This window comes from Mesoplodon densirostris, chromosome 16 (assembly GCF_025265405.1).
Source record: "Mesoplodon densirostris isolate mMesDen1 chromosome 16, mMesDen1 primary haplotype, whole genome shotgun sequence".
NCBI lineage: Eukaryota > Metazoa > Chordata > Mammalia > Artiodactyla > Ziphiidae > Mesoplodon > Mesoplodon densirostris.
The window spans coordinates 18,152,746-18,170,610 of record NC_082676.1 but is presented as its reverse complement, the minus strand read 5'-3'; the positions used below and the strand labels follow the sequence as shown (position 1 = coordinate 18,170,610).

At 46.1% G+C, this 17,865-nt stretch overlaps 1 protein-coding gene across 1 annotated transcript in view; it reads right to left on the bottom strand.

The window, feature by feature from the left end:
- The window catches only part of PTPRT (protein tyrosine phosphatase receptor type T), an 825,916-nt gene that overhangs the window by 268,109 nt on the left and 539,942 nt on the right, over window positions 1-17,865 (bottom strand). The window contains exon 13 of the mRNA XM_060079174.1: window positions 17,711-17,813. Coding sequence (XP_059935157.1) covers window positions 17,711-17,813 — 103 coding nt within the window. The remainder of the gene's footprint in view (window positions 1-17,710; window positions 17,814-17,865) is intronic.

Here is a 17,865-nt window from a genome sequence, read left to right as displayed (position 1 = left end):
GTAAACGGTTAAAGAATGTTAAAAAGATAGCTCACAAAAAAGAAACGTCAACAGTATAAAACACAGGGAAAAAATTCTGCTTTGCCAGTACACCAAGAAATTCAGATCAAAATGATATGTTCCCATTTAAAACCCATTAAATTATCAAAGTAAATGTAAATTATAATATGCCATCTCAGTGAAGTTATGGTAGAACACGTAGGATTATACAATTCCAGCAGCACTGTAAATTGATTCATCAAATTGGGGAAATAATTTGGCAAAGGCTTTCAAGACTCATAAACACCTTTATGACCTGGAAGCAGAAAGAGCATAGATTCTAAAAATCTGCATCAAATTTGAATTTTGGCTCTGAATCTTACCAGTTGTATGACCTTCCTTTAAATATTTAAATGATATTGGAAATCTGAAGACAATAATAATGCCCCATAAATGATTATTGGGAGAACTGGATTAGATAATAATGTAAGTAAACTTCTAGTTAAAAGTGGAAAATTTAATGCACTCCATTTACCTCCTCTCTCTCCTGAGACCCCACTAACATGATGGTAAAAGATGAAAAAGCATATAAATCTGCAAGGAAAAAAAGAACAGGAGAGGGGCTGTTAGTGGATGAGAGGGTTCAGCAAAATTCTGGAAGATTGAAAATGGTCAGAAGAGTGCTATCTGTTGTGGCAGGATAAAGAAAGTCAAATCATAAAGAGATGTGAATAAAAATGGAGTTGATCTGCCCAATGGATCTCAAGTGAGACTTTGGTCTTGTGGCAATAAAATGTGGAGGATGTGAAAGTGAAATGTGGGGCTGAAAATAGGGGTGTTGATCAAAAGTCTATACCTGAAACCATCAAACCCTGGAACATGGACCTCTACGTATCTACCCCCTACCCCTCAGGCAGGAGATAGGAGGTTTCATCCCTGGAGAGTTTGAATGCCTTCATCCCCCCAAAACAGCACTTCTGGTCAACTTTTACAACACCTTACTTTTAAACACTGACTACCGAAGCTCACCAGTTAGGTGAGAAATGCCCCACTATGAAAGAGAGTAGTCAATTCAAATGGGGAAAAAATGACTCCAGAGGAAACAGAGATAATATAGGAGTCAGCAAAACCTTTATCACTCTCCAAATCAAAACATTATCCTCAGAAAAGAAATGACTGCTTCCAAAAACAAGAAGTGAGAAAAATATGAGAAAAATAAAATCAGACAACAGTAAATAGCTCTTAAAAGGAAAAGCCATGATTGCTGAAGTTTTAAACAAATGCTAGACAAGGTTGGTTATTTTTCCAGAAAACAGAACAAAATGACCAAAAAAACACCAAGAAAATCAAAGAAAAAAAGAGTATTTAATAGTAAATCTGAAATGGTAGAGCTCTGTTGGAAGAAAAATGTATTAATAGTATAATAAAGATATTGCCTGCATAAAATAGAATACTTGTACATTCTATGATGAATTTTAAAAAACACACTGCACAAAACAGGAAGAATAATGAGAGGAAGTATAACATAGTGGTTAAGAGTCAGGCTTTAGAGCCAGACTGTCATGTTCAAATCCCAGATTAGCAACTTACTAGCTGCATGATCTTGGGAAGTTATTTAACCTTTCAGTGCTTCAGTTTCCCATCATAAAACAGGGATACAATTTGCTGTTACCTCATAGAGTTTTGATGAGAATTAACCGAGTTAATATAGATAAAGGACTTAAAATAGTGTCTAGTACATAGTGAGCTTTAAGTTAATCATACAATACTACAATAAAAATAGTATATCACTTGGCACTGAAGTAGCCTGCTTTTGTCAAATTATAAAATTAGCTACTGTATATTTATTTAACTAAAACTAGTGGTATAACTACATTGGGAAGCTGGATGATTCAAGACAGACAAATTCTCATTTATAATAGCAGGAAGTAAACAGATAATGTCGGTAATCAGTAACTTTAAAATAGCACATTATGTAGCGACATTGCCAATTCCCAGAAGAAATGGCAAAGAATTAAAATGCAGTTGCCTCTGGGGCACAGGACTAGGGGATTTAAAAATGTGGAGCAGAGAATGGTTTGACTATGTGATTTCCCAATTATGTGCGCTTGTTACTTTGAGGTTTTTTTAATTAAAGAATGAAAAAGGTTAATATATATGAATTGGCTGTCAGTGCCTGACATATAAGTGTAGGCACTCAATATATTTTAGTTCCATTTTACTCATTTCAGTAATTCCACTCGTGGGGACTTTTTCCTATCTAAAAATACAATACCAAAAGAAAAGCATGAATAAATATATTTATTGCTGGGTTATTTATAACAACAAATAACTGGAAATGACCCAAATTTTCAACCATATGGGAATGGCTAAGAACTGCACAAAAACCTGATGGAGTGATATAAACCTCAAACATTAAGTTTATTGTTTCAGATGGCTATGGATTGGCTAAAACCTACCACAGGCAAATACACACACACACACACACACACACACACACAGAGTCCCTGATGTGTTTAGAGTAGAAAACAGGAACCTGAGAAAACCAAGATGTCTGCAAAGAGGAGATGGAGATAGAGTATGTCTTACTTCGTCTGGTCCCCAAAGTCCCTAAAAGGGGGCTCACAGCTGCTTGGATCACTATACAAGGGGAGTTCCTTCCAAAAATCAAGGAGTATCTTTTTGAGCTGTGGCCTTTTATACTTAGAATTCACATCACTATTCAGAAAGAATGCATACTAACAATCTATGCCATTAATAGCAATTATTACAAATACTTAGGAGCCCCCTTCCTCGTCCTACAATCAGACTCAACATTAGCAAAGTCGTGGCTCACCTGGAAGTCATTCTCAGCAGTGGTTCAGCCTCCAGCTCTACACTGCTTCGAAAACCCACTGATCAGTAAAGATATTGATGAAAACTATGTAACAACAATGAAAAAAAGGGACAATGTAATGCATCTGAGTCTCCATAAAAGCTTACAGACAAGGCCTACAGCTCTCAAAGATATGAGCTGTGCAAGCCAACTTCTCTGGATCTCAGTTTTCTCACCTGAGAAAGGGGGAGCAGTTTTGTCTACTTCAGTGTGATGTTGAGGGTATAAAATGAAATGATGCTTGGGAAGTCACCAATCACAGGTTCTGATCCAGAGAAGGAGCTCAAGAAAGCTCAGCTGGATGTGACTTTGGCTATCTGGCACCCAACTCCTCAGAATTGTGCTTCTCAAACTCTGGCATGTATCAGAATCTTCTGGAGGCCTTGTTAAAACAGCCAGATGGGCTCCATCCCCAGAGCTTGTGATTCAGCAGGTCAGGGGAAAGGGCCTGAGTATTTGCATTTCTAACAAATTCTCAGATAATAACATTGGTCCAGGACCAAAGTTTGAGAACCACTGTCTTACAGGCACAAACAACTAACTGGGATACGTGTTGAGACTTTGGAGAAGGAAGAGAAAAGCAGGTGGAAAACGTTTTCCAAGGGCTCCTCATCTTCCCTTGGTCCAGATGCCCACTAGGGAGACCTTGGTGTGTCACCTTCACCAGTTCTACCACCTCCCCAAGCTCCCGTTCAATGCTCTCCCCCCTGAACTAAGCCTCCCTTGTCAACTTGCTGAACTGAAAGATTACAACCCTAGCCCATCTGCCTGCAGCCTATGTGCTGACACGAGAGGCTACCTGTTTAGGTTCCAAGAAATTACGCATTCGTTATGGAGGAAATTAACACCTCAAAGCAAACTATAATTAGGAATTCTTCAATTTAGTTTATGCTTTTTCAATTAGGCACTCTATAATTTTAATCATGGGAGCATTAGCATGTTTCTGTAATTTATATACCTGTGGTATAATTAAGCCTGGGAAACACATTGCTGTAAACCTGAATGGAAGTGATTGTTTCCCTTCACACTGGTGGTATTACCGGTCCTCAAATGGAGAGATGGTGACAGTTTCAAAGGAGCCATTTGTGAGTCACAGGGGCCAATGAGAGAACTCCTGGCTTTGGAAATGTGAAGGCTGTTGCAGACCACGTGATGCCTTTTGAACATCTGGCTCATGTGTAGACATCTGCAACCCAAAACTTCAACTCCTATTGTGACTTTCAAAACATTCCCACCATTGGCAACTGCTTTGGACAACTATTCTTGGAAACTAATTTCAATTAAGCAGGAAAAGGGTGTCCTGGCAGGGGAGACGTTATCTGAGAGCCGTGGGGAGCAGATGGCTTTGAAGTGAAGAAACTGAACAATAGGCTGAAACAGCCTGGATGGGGACCAAACTCCTGTTTTTCCCCCACTGATTCCTATTCCCACTTTCCCTAATTCTGACCCTCTCTCTTAACTTCAGCTCTGCCTTTTAGCTCAAAGTGGGGCCTGAATCCTCTGTGGAAGGTAGTTCTCTTGGGATTCTGAGCAGTTCTGCAAATTCAAGGAATTCAGAGGCACATGGAAAAGTTTTTGTGCTTATTCAGACTGAACCTCTGAGCTTTCTGAAGGTTAGAAACCTTCATTTATTTTTTCTCTTCTTCCTGCTCTCCCCACAATAGCAAATTCAGATTTGCTGACTGCAGTAAAAGGAAAAAGAACATAATCAAAACTGGCCCGGGGGGACAATGCATACAGATCCCAAGCCAGCTGAGTGACGCGCCCATATCGCTGCAGCATTCTGGCACTCAATATATTTTGTCTGATCTAAGAAAATATGGAACTTTTTATAGAGTGAAAGTTGGAAATGGATTTGTTTCTCCCAGGCTGCTCCAGCCTTCCATGAAAGAATACAGATTTGTTCAGAGACTGACTCTCAGTCTCACCCAGCATCTCTCTTCTACCTAAGCCCCAATATCTGCACAGAAGTGATATATTCAGATATGCTATCAGCGTGCAACAACACAACATGTATTTCAGACACCAGTCATTGTTGTCACCGTAAGAAAAAAGGGGTATGTTTTTAGCCCCCTTGTGGACAGGGATAGAGAAATAAGCCGGCAGGAATCCTAGCTCAGAACTTACAAGCCAAAACTGATGATCTGCACGCTGAAACATACACCAAAAAAGACACAAGAGTTCCAAAAGCTGTAAAACCCACAGGGGCAACTCTACAATAAGATGTAAAAGAATTGCTTCCCCATATGAGAATGAACAAACAACTGGCACCATAGAGGAGAATTCTTGGTTTCCTGTTACAGTCTCTTTTCTCCAAACCTGAGTCTACCTATAGGCTAAACCAGTGGCACTCAAGCCGTGGTTCAAGACCAGCAGGATCATCATCATCTGGGAGCCTGTTCAAAATGCAGATTCTCAGGACCGATTTCATTACCCCTAGGGATGGCCAGGGGTCTCCATATTTACTAGGTCTCTTGGTGATTCTGATAGTCGATAAAGTTTGAAAACTCTGGGGTTAAACCATTTCCCAGACTTTATCCCAGGCAAGGGTGATGCAATGGAATTAGGGAAATCCAGTTCAGTAGGTCAGGGTCTCAGCAGCAAGTCAGCCCAGTCAAAGGTCTCCTCTGGCTTTTGGTGAGATTTATATTTTCTGCCTTTGAAGCCCCCATTATATTTCTTATTTCTCATGACAGGATTCCTGGCCTTTACCTATGGCTTCAAGTGCCTACATTAATATAATAGCCTGTTTGAAACCAAATATGGACCCTGACCTCTTTCTATCAGCCCTCCCAGAGTCTAGAGCAATGCAGTCAAATAGAATTTTCTGTGATGATGGAAGTGCTGTTCAATATGGTAACCACTAGCCACATCTGCCAACTGAGGACTTGAAATGGGGATAGTGCAACTAATGAACTGAAGTTTTAATTTTCTTTAATTCTAATTAATTTAAATTTAAATAGCCTCACATAGCTGTGGCTACAGGATCGGACTATGTAGGTCTGAAGTTTTGCCTTTGACCCCTCCTTGTGCTACTGGGGCTGCTACCCTTTGCCCTGGCCATGAATATTTACTTAATACATTTATAACCTTTATAAGTTGCTTGGTGAGCCTACACCCAAGTATAAATGCACTAGTTAAACAGCAAACCCCAAGCAGCTGTGGCCAGGCACGAAAAGGATGGGTTGTACTGTGAAAGGGGGTAAGTACAAATTTCTTCTGCCTAATGGTTGGAGACTCTAACCTTTAAGTAGTTCTATTCCTACTAAAAAGCCAGGGCTTTCAGGATCACCTCTCTCACTGCGGGTGAAAGGAGGCAAGTCTGAGCACCCGCAGGCAGCAGGAGCGAGCATCGTGCAGAATGCTTTTTGGATGAGAGGAAACCCCCTTGGATTCTAACGTGGCACAGATCCACGCACTAGCTCAGAAGAACATCAAGAGGTTGGGCTAGGGAAATGCACTTGATGGAGGCCAACTTGAAAGTCTGACCTCTGGGTAATGGCAGATAGAGAAACTGAGAGACATCCGTTATCAGCTGTGCAAGATCTGAGGCAAAGCAGTGATGCAAACGGTCACAGGGCCCAGAACAGTGTGAGAAGTGAAGGTCAGCTGAAAACAAGTGGGAGAAAAAGTGAGACCCAGGAGAAGCAACACGCAGAGCCACTGGTGCTCTTGTGAAGGGCCTCACCAGTTCCTCAGGGTGGGAAGTTTAGCATTATAAGAACTACATCTCCTTAGACAGCCCTACCATCCACAGCCTGGCCTCTTTGTTCTTTAAGATACTTGGCTTCACCTTGAATCCATTACCATCCATCTACCATCACTGCCAACACAGTCACACCCAGAGCCATATTATCCCATAGCAGGGTTCCATTACTGAAGCTTCGAGCATCTTATTATCTAAATATCAATATCTTGCCTTTCCAGCCTCTCCCAGCTTTGGACCCTCGGCCACAGATTCTTCAACAGCATTGAGGTCGCCTGGCCCTCAGTATCTCCATTATTTGCACATCTACCTTCATAGGCATTTTAAATCAAGCCTGGACCATATGGTCCACTTTAAAGCACTTTGGTTGATATCATCATCTTCCTTTTCCCATGTCCTGGGTCGAGTTATGTGTCTTCCTTCTTTTCTACTGTAAGAGCTGCTTGGAGCTCTTAGAGAAAATCAAATCACAACATGTCAACCATCTCCTTTTCTTTAAATTATTCTTCCTTTGGTTTTCATGTTTTAACTCTTCCCTGGTGTTTCTTCTACCTCTTTGGCCACTCCTTCTCCGTCTCCTGTGTGGTTCCTTGATAGAGTTTCACAGAGCTCTGTCTTGTTAGTCTACACTCTTCCTGGGTAAGCTCATCCACTCCTCCCATGCTTCAAACACCACCTGGATGTTAATGATTCCCAAATCGAAACCCCCTGCTCTGATGCCTCTCCAGCACTCCAGGTTTGGGGAACTTAAATAGTCCTATGGTAGGAGGTGAACATGACGACCACACTCTCCTTTCCCTCACACCAGTAACAGTCTCTGTCTCCATCTGTCCAGATGGCAGACGGTCCAAAATAGAACACTCCTTCGTTCTTCATGGTTCAGCAACTGCGCCTGCTCCATTTAAAATATTCCTCCTGAAATACCTGTTTTTTCCTCCTTGTTTTGAGCCTAAGGAACATGATCCAGCATCCTTTAATATCAGAGCCAATTCTTGGGAAGCTGGGTTGTTTGAGGGGCTGATCAAAGAAGACCTGCAATGCAGCTAGGATGTGCTGAAGTGAATGCAAACCCACTGAAATTATTTGGGTTTCACCCTTCTTCCCTTTTGTTTTCCTGGATGACCTTTCTGAGTGCAGCTCTGTGCCACACTTGGAGTCCCCTTGGTAGTTTCACTGGTAGTAGTTACAAGTCTCTTTAATCACAGTTACACGTTCCATTAGCTGCCATATTTAGAGTGTGGGACAGCCCCAGTGGGTATAGCTCTGCAGTAGCATGTATCCCATTTTTCCTTATTTTGGGTTGCTTCTTCTCCTATGTGGCTCCATCTCTCTTCTAATCCGGCGTGATGAAATCCCAGCAGGCTGTGAGACTTGGCAACAAGTGCTGTTACTTGCAGAGCTAAATCTCACAGTTTACAGGGGAGTGCCTCTTTCCCATCTCCCCACATCACAGTACTCCTCATCTCCAGACCCCGGCAGAGGCAGCCCAGAGAGCTGGGGAACGAAGTGAAACAAGTGATGTTTCGAGAAAGAACATCTAAATGTAATTGCAGTTTCTCATCTCTACCAACGTGGACAGGGACTCATGAATTCCTCAGGCTGCGCCATGTTAATAAGTCCTCTGAATGTTCATTTCCCCTACCTTAATAGGACACCATCACATGCTGATATCTGAGAATCAGATGGTAATGATGCCAGTTTTGCTCACTGCAGCTCCAGGGACCAGCAAAACCCTACTGCGATGGCTTCACATGATCCCACTCTGGGCTTCACAGTTATTAAAGGAATCCTGGAGGAAATTTGGCAATTGTTTCCTTTACTTCCCAACAAACTTTCTCCTTTCTTTAAAAGCTGGCTGGATCTCCAGTTCGTACTGTAGCTCATCACTCTGTATTTCAGAATTTCTAGTCTTAACTAGCTGTACCTGTCAAATGCAGCTGGATCATGAATTCTCATCAGGCAGTGAAGAGAACTTGCAGTGACCTTAGAAGCCATTTGCCATGTCACACTGGCTCCTAGTATTCAGTGTGACATACCCCTGGCCCTCCAAGCTAGAGCTGCACCCTCTGTGCACTATGCCTCAAGCAGCCCAGGAGAGCGAGCCGCAAGTCCTAACTGACCTTGGAGAAGGTCCCCCAGAGGTCCCCAGGGCTTGCCAAACCATGCATCTGGTCCCGGCCTGTCTGTGCCCAGTTGGTTCGTAACTCTCCCTTTCAGTTCCCAGACCACCTTTGCCACCGTTGGCCCCTCCTGGAGAAAGTATCCTCATAGACCTTTCCCTCCCTCTGTGTTCCTCTGCTCAGAGAATGGCACCATCATCCATCCCATTAACCAATCTAGAAACCTGGGAGCCACCCTGGACAATGTCTTTGTCCTTTATACCCACCCCCCGCCCCACAGAGGAGCCATCGCCAAGGCTCGCCCCTGCTACCTCCTCAACTACTGGACGTCCATCACCTTCATTTCTCATTGGGACAACGATAACTGATCCCAACTCTTCCTTCTGGACCGCTCTTGTCCTCTCTGATCTGTTCTCCACACCGATGCCAGAAAGACCTTTTTAAAAAAGATAGATCTGGGCTTCCCTGGTGGCGCAGTGGTTGAAAGTCCGCCTGCTGATGCAGGGGACACGGGTTCGTGCCCCGGTCTGGGAAGATCCCACATGCCGCGGAGCGGCTGGGCCCGTGAGCCATGGCCGCTGAACCTGCGCGTCTGGAGCCTGTGCCCCACGACGGGAGAGGCCACAGCAGTGAGAGGCCCGCGTACCGCAAAAAAAAAAAAAAAAAAAAAAAAAAAAGATGGATCATACTGCTCACTTGCTTAAAATCCTTTCTCTGATGCCTCATTGCTCTTAGTATAAAAGTCCTTGCTACGGTAATAACACAGCCCTGGGTTACCTGGCCCTCTCACATCCAATCTCATCACGCGCCGTCCTCTCTTGCATTTTCTCCCCCACTGCAGTCCTACCGGCCTTTCAGTTTCTCTCACGTTATCTCTTGACCGCCCCATCTGGGGCTGATCCACCTCTTATAGGAAAAAGTGAGACAAAGAAGGAAGAAAAACCAACAAAGTGTGCACTGTCGAGCAGGCTCCCATTGTGGGAAGCCGGGGCTCAGTCCTCCTGGGGATGTGTGAGGAACCGTGTGGCATGCACTTCAGAATGGTCCTTTCAAAGGATGGGAGGCAAGGCTCTGATGCCTGGATTCTCATCCCACATTGGCTGAGAGTTCCCCTGTAGCACTAAATTATTTGCATGCCTGAGCTGTACCTGCTTGCTCAGACTAAGCCAGATCCGTGGGGCTTTGGAGAAAGAATTAGGGCCAAAAGGCAGAAAAAAAAAAAGGGTGGGCGCTGGTGCTGGAGGTGGGATCCTATAACTTGGCACGGAACTATCCAGCTTAGCCACAGCTGAACTCAGAGGTGGGATGGGGGGGTGACATGGACCCCATGAGAATGGTCTACAGCTGCCAACAGTCTGTCACGAATGTCAGTGGCAGTGTTAGTTCAGAGCTGTATCTGCCACTAGGATGGCAGCAGCGTGTGGGCCTGTTTAGCTCATTTCTGGGTCTCCAGAGCTCGGCACGGTGTCTGGCACGTGGCTGTTTGCTGAAATTCCAAGTAGATATTTATTGACTGAATTAGTTAATGAATTGATAAACAAATGAATGCGTGAACAGATAAACATGATTCATCTCCTAGGATCTGGTCTCACCTCTCCTGCTTGGTTCTGACTCCATGTACCCACTCTGGTCCCAGTATTTATAAGGTCTCAGTTCAGGGAGCTCATGGGAGTCTCCACACCCCTTCCTGAGGGGCTCTGGATCTGTTCACTTTGATTTCACAACACCAAGTGGCACCTTCTTCAAGTAGAGGGCACTGCTCTTACTCCTTGTTTTGCTGGCCCTTCAGTGGTTGAGACCTCCTAGCCCTGTCTGCTTGGTTTGGTGTTTCTGAAAGGTGCTCAAATCTGAGAATCCATTTTTGAGAATCGTTGTGAGGATTCTGTGACACCCTTGGAGACAACTGCACGTTCCCTGACACGTCACATGCACGCCAGCACAATCTTGCAGTGAAGCTTACACAGTGATAAAGGACACCTAGCAAACAGGCATCGGCTGCAGCAGGACTCAGAGAATAATCCTGCCAGGACCACCCAGGGCAGGCAGCCACCTCTTGTCTCAACAGCTTGGCCAACCCCAGGAGCAAACTGAACAACTGCCAATGACACTTTACATAGTTTAGCTTATTTGACCTTTAAAACAATCTGCGACATGGGTATTCCCATTTTACCAACAAGCAGCTTGAGGTTCAGAGAAATTAAGAATCTGACCCTAAGCCATCAGATAAGTCAATTGCATAAGGGGATCTCATTCTAGGAGCTTCTGCTGTTCCAGCGTATCCAACTGGGAAGTCAGCTGTGGCAGGAAGAACATGAGAGATCTCAGGTCTGAGCCTGTGGGACCCCAGTTCCTGCCCCCAAGGAGGTCACAGGCTGGTAGAGACTGAAACTGCAAGTCCCCCGTGGGAGCCCAAGGCAGAGCTGACGCATCCTGCTGCAGGATGGGAGATGGTCCTGGATGCAGCAGATTTGACCTGGATGCTGGGGAGGTGGAGGATGCCATGCCTGGTAGAGAGAATGGCACAGACAAGGGCTTGACTGCTTAGAGGAGAACAAAAAGTTGGCCATCTGCCTGCCAATGCTCCCCATACCCTTCAGGAAAAAGTCCAAATCCCAAGTGAAGACCTTTACCTAGCTCTAGCTCACTTCTTTGCCTCTCTCCTCATCTCTGTGCCCCAAACACAACATGCACCTCCTCTACCTCAGCTCCTGCACATGTCGCTTCCTCCTGGGCCAAGCTCCCCCTCCTCTGGCAGGTCTCAGGCAATACTGCCTCCAGGAAGGCCTCCTGGCCCCTGAGCTCACCAGGCTAATGACGGCTGCCTCCGCACTGAACTCTCATACACACCTCCGACAAAGTACACAGGCGCATTGTTTCTTTTACTGTTTATCTTACCTATAGACCTGCACATCCAAACGGTAGCCACTAGCATGGGTGACTCTTTATATTTAAATTAATGAAAATAAAAATTTTAAAGATCAGTTCCTCCGTCGCACTAGTCCTATTTCAAGTGCTTAATAGCCACGTGTCGTTAGTGACGACTCTATCAGACAGCAGATATAGGACATTTCCATCAATGCAGGCATTTCCATTGGACTGAGCTCTCACAGGAAAGGAGGCAGGTAAAGGCAGGGCCTGTAAAGTGCATCTCAACTGTCCCAGTACCCTGTATCTACCAGGTACCACCAGATTTGCTGAATTCCTTACTTACTTAGCTATTGTTTTTTTCTGTTTTTTGTTTGTCTTTTGAACGACCTACGAAAGCCAGACCCTGTCCCAGGGAAAGGAATCCATTAGTGTCAAACTTCCAGGTTGCCCGGAGCTCACAGTCTAGTGAGGGGCACGCAAGAAACGAAACCAAAGAAAACATACAAACAAATGTATATAACACAATTAAAAGCTCATGAAAGGATGATGAAGGAAGCGTACATGGCGCTGTTGAGTAAAACCTGCTAGAGGGACAAAGTCAAAGGAAACGGAATCAGGAACGAAGGTCAGAACCAGATTCAGATGGACCTTGAATTCCATGCTAAGAAGCCTGAACATAATGTGGTAGGAAGCCAGTGACCCATTTAAGAATTGTAAGCAGGAAAGTTAACTTGATCCAATCTGTGCTTCCAAAAGACCAGTCCAACAGTCCCTCGGTGGGGGAGGGATTGAAGAAAGAGGAACTTACGACAGGCAGACCAGAAAGCCGTCCTGGCAGGTCAGGAGAGCGGGGTGGAGAGTGGCAGAGAGAGAAGAAAGAGCTAATCCCAAAGCTCCCAGGGACTGACGGGATGGGAAGGAGATAGCAGGGGCTGGGGTGGGGAAGGCATCTTCAAGGAAGCCCACTGGGGATCCAGAGGAGGGTCTGCTACAGAATCTGGGGCTCTGCCCTGGACTCTCCCCTTCAGGGACTGCATTATGGGTGATTAATTCACGGCCGAGTTACTTTCTTATGAAGGTTACAACAGTTCCATCAGCATGACAGGTGGGGTGTAGGCGTGTGCTGAGCTGAATATTAGATTCTAGTCACTGTGTGATTGATCTTTTAAGCAATTCTGGGATTCTGTCACTTAAAAACCAATAAATCTTTGAAGGCCTGGGGAAAGCAATGCAAAAGCAATACATCTCCATTGTGGAGTATGAGAAAAAGAGGCCACGCTGCCAAGGTGGTTTGGCTGGAGCGATGGGGGGGGGGGCAGGAGCCCCGCGCGGCCATCTTTCCTCCCCGCCGCCTCGCCTCCCTGCATGCTCAGTCCTACCAGTCAGAGTCAGAGCCACAGGGATTCAGAGGCGCAGCGAGCAGTACAGCAGGGGCTGGAGTTTGGCTCAACCAGGCCTGTGTGCGGGTGGCCTGGAGGCTGAGGCTCAGGTGAGTCTGCTGGGGAACAGGCAGACTCTCCACTCAGAGAGTTATGCTGGGCTTCACAAGTTACTGGCTGCGCCCACGCGACCAGAATTGCCTTGTCTACCCCTCGTTCCCTAGGTGGAAGAGGTTCACTCCACAGCATCCCACCAGAAGGTCACCCAGGCATCATGTGACATCCCAGGCACGAGGACCTCAGAACAATGAACTCAGAGGCAGGAAGCTAGGTCCGTGGACTGGCTCTACGTGACCTTGGGCCAATCACTTAACATCTTAGATTTCAGCTTCTCCTCTAAAATGGAGATGGTATTTCCTGTGCAGCTTACCCACTGGGTAAGTGACGGTCAGAGGCGACAATGGAATGAAAGGAACTATCAACTATAAAACACGATTCTGGGCATCCTTGACCCAGTGCATCTGGAGAGGTCTCAGTGTCCTGTGGTCACAGAGTGAGTTTGCTGGTTTCTCAAGGCTCGTGCTTCCCCTGCCTGCAGGGCTCCACACCGGTCCGCTTGCCTGGGTTGTGCCCATCTCTCCAGCCCGTCTACTCTTCCTCTCAGTCAGTACAGTCACTGTCTCTATTGGCTTCATGTTATCTTGTTTTGCCGGTTTCATTATTCTGTTTCCTTAATGGCTTAACGGTCCCCTCCCTGCCCCGTTCACAGGTACACTTACTGGATGATAAGCCTCAGCAGGACAGGTGTGTGTCTCTCTTGCTTCCTGCTGTAACCTCATTGCTTACCTCAGTTCCTGCTCAATAAATATCTGTTGAATGACTTAATGGTCAGCTGCCTCCCACGGGGCACTCCAGTGCCCAGAGTTCAAGGTGACAAAGGGTTAAAGTAACTGAAGTCTACTGTGATATTCCACTGCTGTCACTGCGGCTGTCCCGGAAGCCTTGTTGGCTGGCACTGATGAGTCTCTTCCCTTCTTGGCAAATGCCCAAGCAACAGTCTGAAAATAACTCCAGAAACTCAGTGTCTACCCACCCTCAGTGATCTAGAGCCTTGAGAAGAAAAGCAGCCAGACTCTTCCAGACACCAGGCATTGCCCCTTTGAGCAGTGACATTTATTTTCAATTTTTGTCCGATGGAAATGTCACCAAAATACATCCCGTATGACTTTCTCCTCGGGAGGTGGCGTGGCTAGAGAGACGTGAGTGTTGGCTTAGGGGCGACTGAACGGGGTTTAAATTCTGCCTGCACCACTTGCTCTTTCCATGGCTTGGGTCAATGCCCTTAGCTTCCACGTATCTCAGTTTCCATATCTGCACAATGGGGAGGCTACTAAGGCAGTGCTGTGAGGATGCGAACAGTTTACATATAGCGACAGGCACTCGGCTGGTGCGTGCTCATCAAATGGAAGCTAGCTGGCTCTTTTAACTTGAAGACGTGGGACCTAATGGTACATTTTTTAGCGTGAACCAGAAACAACAAATGAATACCCGTGGCTGTGAGGGGCAGCGGGGGCTACAGCACGTGGACCTCCTTGTTTCTTGAGTCCCTGTGTCGGTTTTGTAGAGTTGTCCTGTTTTTCGCACCCTGCCGACTGTCATTTCTCACTGCTACTGGGGCATTTCCATTCCCACCTGCTAATGTACTGTGGTCTTAGGATGCATGAGCTCATTAAACAGATGTGCAAACTAAGTCTGTAGGCTCAGGAGGAAAGTGTAAGGGGCTTATCTCTGTGGAGGCTAGAAAAGCTTTCCCAAGAACATCGGTTTGGGATGCTCAGAAGACCACTTTGCTGGTCTCTGGAGTCAGGCAGGCCTGGGTACGAGTCCTGGCTCCATCACTTACAGGCTCTGTGACCGTGAACTTTAGTTTCCTCATTTCAAACAGGGAGATAATAGTACTATTCATAGGTTAGTAGAGATTAAATTCTTGGATCATAGGAGTTGCCCAATAAAACATGGTGATAATTACTCCCATCTGTGTTCAGCTGGCTTTGAGGAGTTTTCAGAGGTTCACAGACATATAATCTGATTCATCCTGAGGATGGGTCCCTGATCCTCTGTACAAAAATTAACTTTATTCCTATCAGTAGGAAGGACACAGATTACTTATTTCTCAGGACAATCAGAAAAGACATTTTTCTGAATTTGTGCCAGAAAGAAGTTAGGGGCTCTTAAGGAAAAAGCAAAGCACCTCCTTCCCCACCCTGAAATCAGGGTCTTGAACAGCTTTCTAAGTTTGAACAGGAAGGAAGCGGGTAACACTGTGACCCTATAGTGGGGTGGACTTGCAAAAACCATTTTGAACAGAACTTCCAACGTTCCACAGAGAAGAAGCAAAGCTAACGAAGGAACTAACTCTCTGACAGCCTGCGCTGCTTTGGCTCACATGTCCACCTCATTAAGCTTTGGTGAAATATCGCCAGTGTATTCTTTCCAGATAAGGAAAACTGAGGTTCAGAGAGATTAAGTATCTTGCCCAAGGTCACACAGCAGCATTAGATCAGCATTTGAACCCAGGTTCACTGCCACCGAACTCACATCCTTTTCATTGTCCCACACAGCAGCCAGAAGACTGTGGGAAGCTGGGCTGAATCCACAGCCACCAAGAAGCCACACAGTGGGGTGCCAGCTGACCAGGTTCTTTTGCTGACAGTTTTGTAGGCTTGTAGCAATGAAAGGTGACCCTTGGGTCTACCACAGAAAGGTCCTGGGTTTTAGGGCAGATCTGGCCTCTGACCCTGGGTCAGCTGCTCACTTGTACAATACTGAGCTTCTCTTTTCTGGGCCAGACTCCTGCCATCCGGGAAGCTTTCTGAGACTCTGAAACATGCCCAATGCTGCTGTATGACAGAGGTAAGAGCTGTGAAGGGGAGGTGAGACGTGGGTGGCCAAGACGGAATGTGCGACTGGGCACCTGGAGGACGTGTGTTCAAGCTCAGCCTTCCTACTCCCTGTCTGTGCGCCCTTGCGCGCATTTCTGAGCCTCAGACTCTTCATCTGAAAAGGAGGATAATGTATCTCAGTGTATAGAGGGAAATAAATGACAATGTGGCATAAGAGTAACAGGAAGAAACACAGTAACTCAACAACTCCTTGTTTGGTGTCAGAGCCACCATCCGCTCTGGCTCATCACAGGTAGGACAGTCCTGGAACAACCTTTGTGTGGAATATATGGCAAATGTTCTGAGTTCAGTGCCCACAACCTCTATCCACACCTGTCTGAAGGCCTGAAGACCCACCTTACTTAGGATAGAACACTTTCCGAAGTCTACAGAATAGATGGGAACTTCCAAACTGGCAGCTGATTCTATCTGCTCCAGTGCCTATAATTCCTGGGTAGAGTTGGACCCGGGTTGGCCAACAGGTAACTAGAGCATCTCAAGAGCCTCCTTCCCGGCTGGTCTCCCAGCCTACAGTATCATAAAAGAGACACTGCATGTGGCTATTCAGTGGCTCCCCAGGGCCCCTCAAACAAGGTTGAGCTTCTCAAACGTGGCCCTTGCTCCCACCCCACCACTCCTGCCTTGACCTTTATGCTAAGGCAAATCTAACGATTCCTGGTTGCGCCCCACCATGTCAAGCTTCCTCTTTCCTCCATGCCTTGTTCATGCTGGACCCTGTTACCACTCTGGGGAGATCTTAGACCACATTTAAGATATAGCTCAGTGTCACCTCCTCTGGGACTTCTCTGCTGTGAGCTCTTGTAATGGCCTATGTGCATCTCCACAAACATACACTGTAGTGCAGTTATGTTTTCACATTTCTGTCTCCCTAACTAGAGTTTGACTTTCTTTAGAGCATGAGTTATACACAGTTAGTTCACTAGCCTGTCCCAAGCACTTAAACAGTGCCTGACACGAGTGAGTGCTCAAGAAACGTTTATCGAATGAATGAATAAGTGAATCGTTTTCATCCCCTGTGTGCCACTTCATTCCTGGCATATAAAATACTCCATGCATGCTCGTTGAACTGAACTGAGCTAACTTGAAAGCTGTTCTACCCAACACTCTTGCTTGGCTTTCAGGGTCTGTAGTCCCTTGAGCTCTGAGCAAAAGCCAGCAGTCAACATCGGAGCTGCTGCCCTTGTACATAGTGTAGCTTATTTAAAAGAGATGACCACCTTCCTGACAGCCGTGAGCCCATGGACTTCCATGGGATCAGCTTAGCTACTGAGATGCTTTCACTGCCTGGGCTATAGGTACACTCCTGGACTCCAGCAGCCTCTTGTTAAAATCAGCAGTATGACTCTGAATTCAAGTCCCCTGTGGAACACCAAGGCCATAAACTGGACCAGCCCTGAGGTCACGTCCCATTCATAATCTCTGAACAGGTTGTTTTTAGCATTCAGTGAATCTATCTACTTGTCTGTTAATGGCAGTTGGATACATAAAGGTGATCTTTCCAGGATACTGTGTTTCTGGGCCTCCAACCGGACTAAATACATTTACCATAGGTGTGTTCCAGAAAGTTCTCTCCCAGTCCTCCTCAGGTCCCCATCAGCACATTCCCGCTAAACCAGTCCCAGTGGCCCACAGTAGGGAGACAGGGCTCCTGGCTCAGTAGCCCCTCTGAACGGGGCTTGGGGCTGCGGACCCTTTTCCTCCAGGAAGCCTTGCTCCTGGCCAGTCTTGCCCATGGGCATTGCCAGTGACATCATTCAGCTGGAAACGTGCACGGTGCAGAGAAGGAAAATGGCAAACGCCAGGTTAAGCACCCTCCTCACCTGACAGGGGCTCCCCGAGACTGAGCGGGCTTCAGCATCACTGTGATGGTCGTGTCTGTTTCATTCAGTGGGGTGTCTGTGTCATATTCAGGCATCGATGGAGCTGGACAGAGAACAGAGAGAAGGGAGCTTAGCAAAGGTCCCAAACCCTTCTC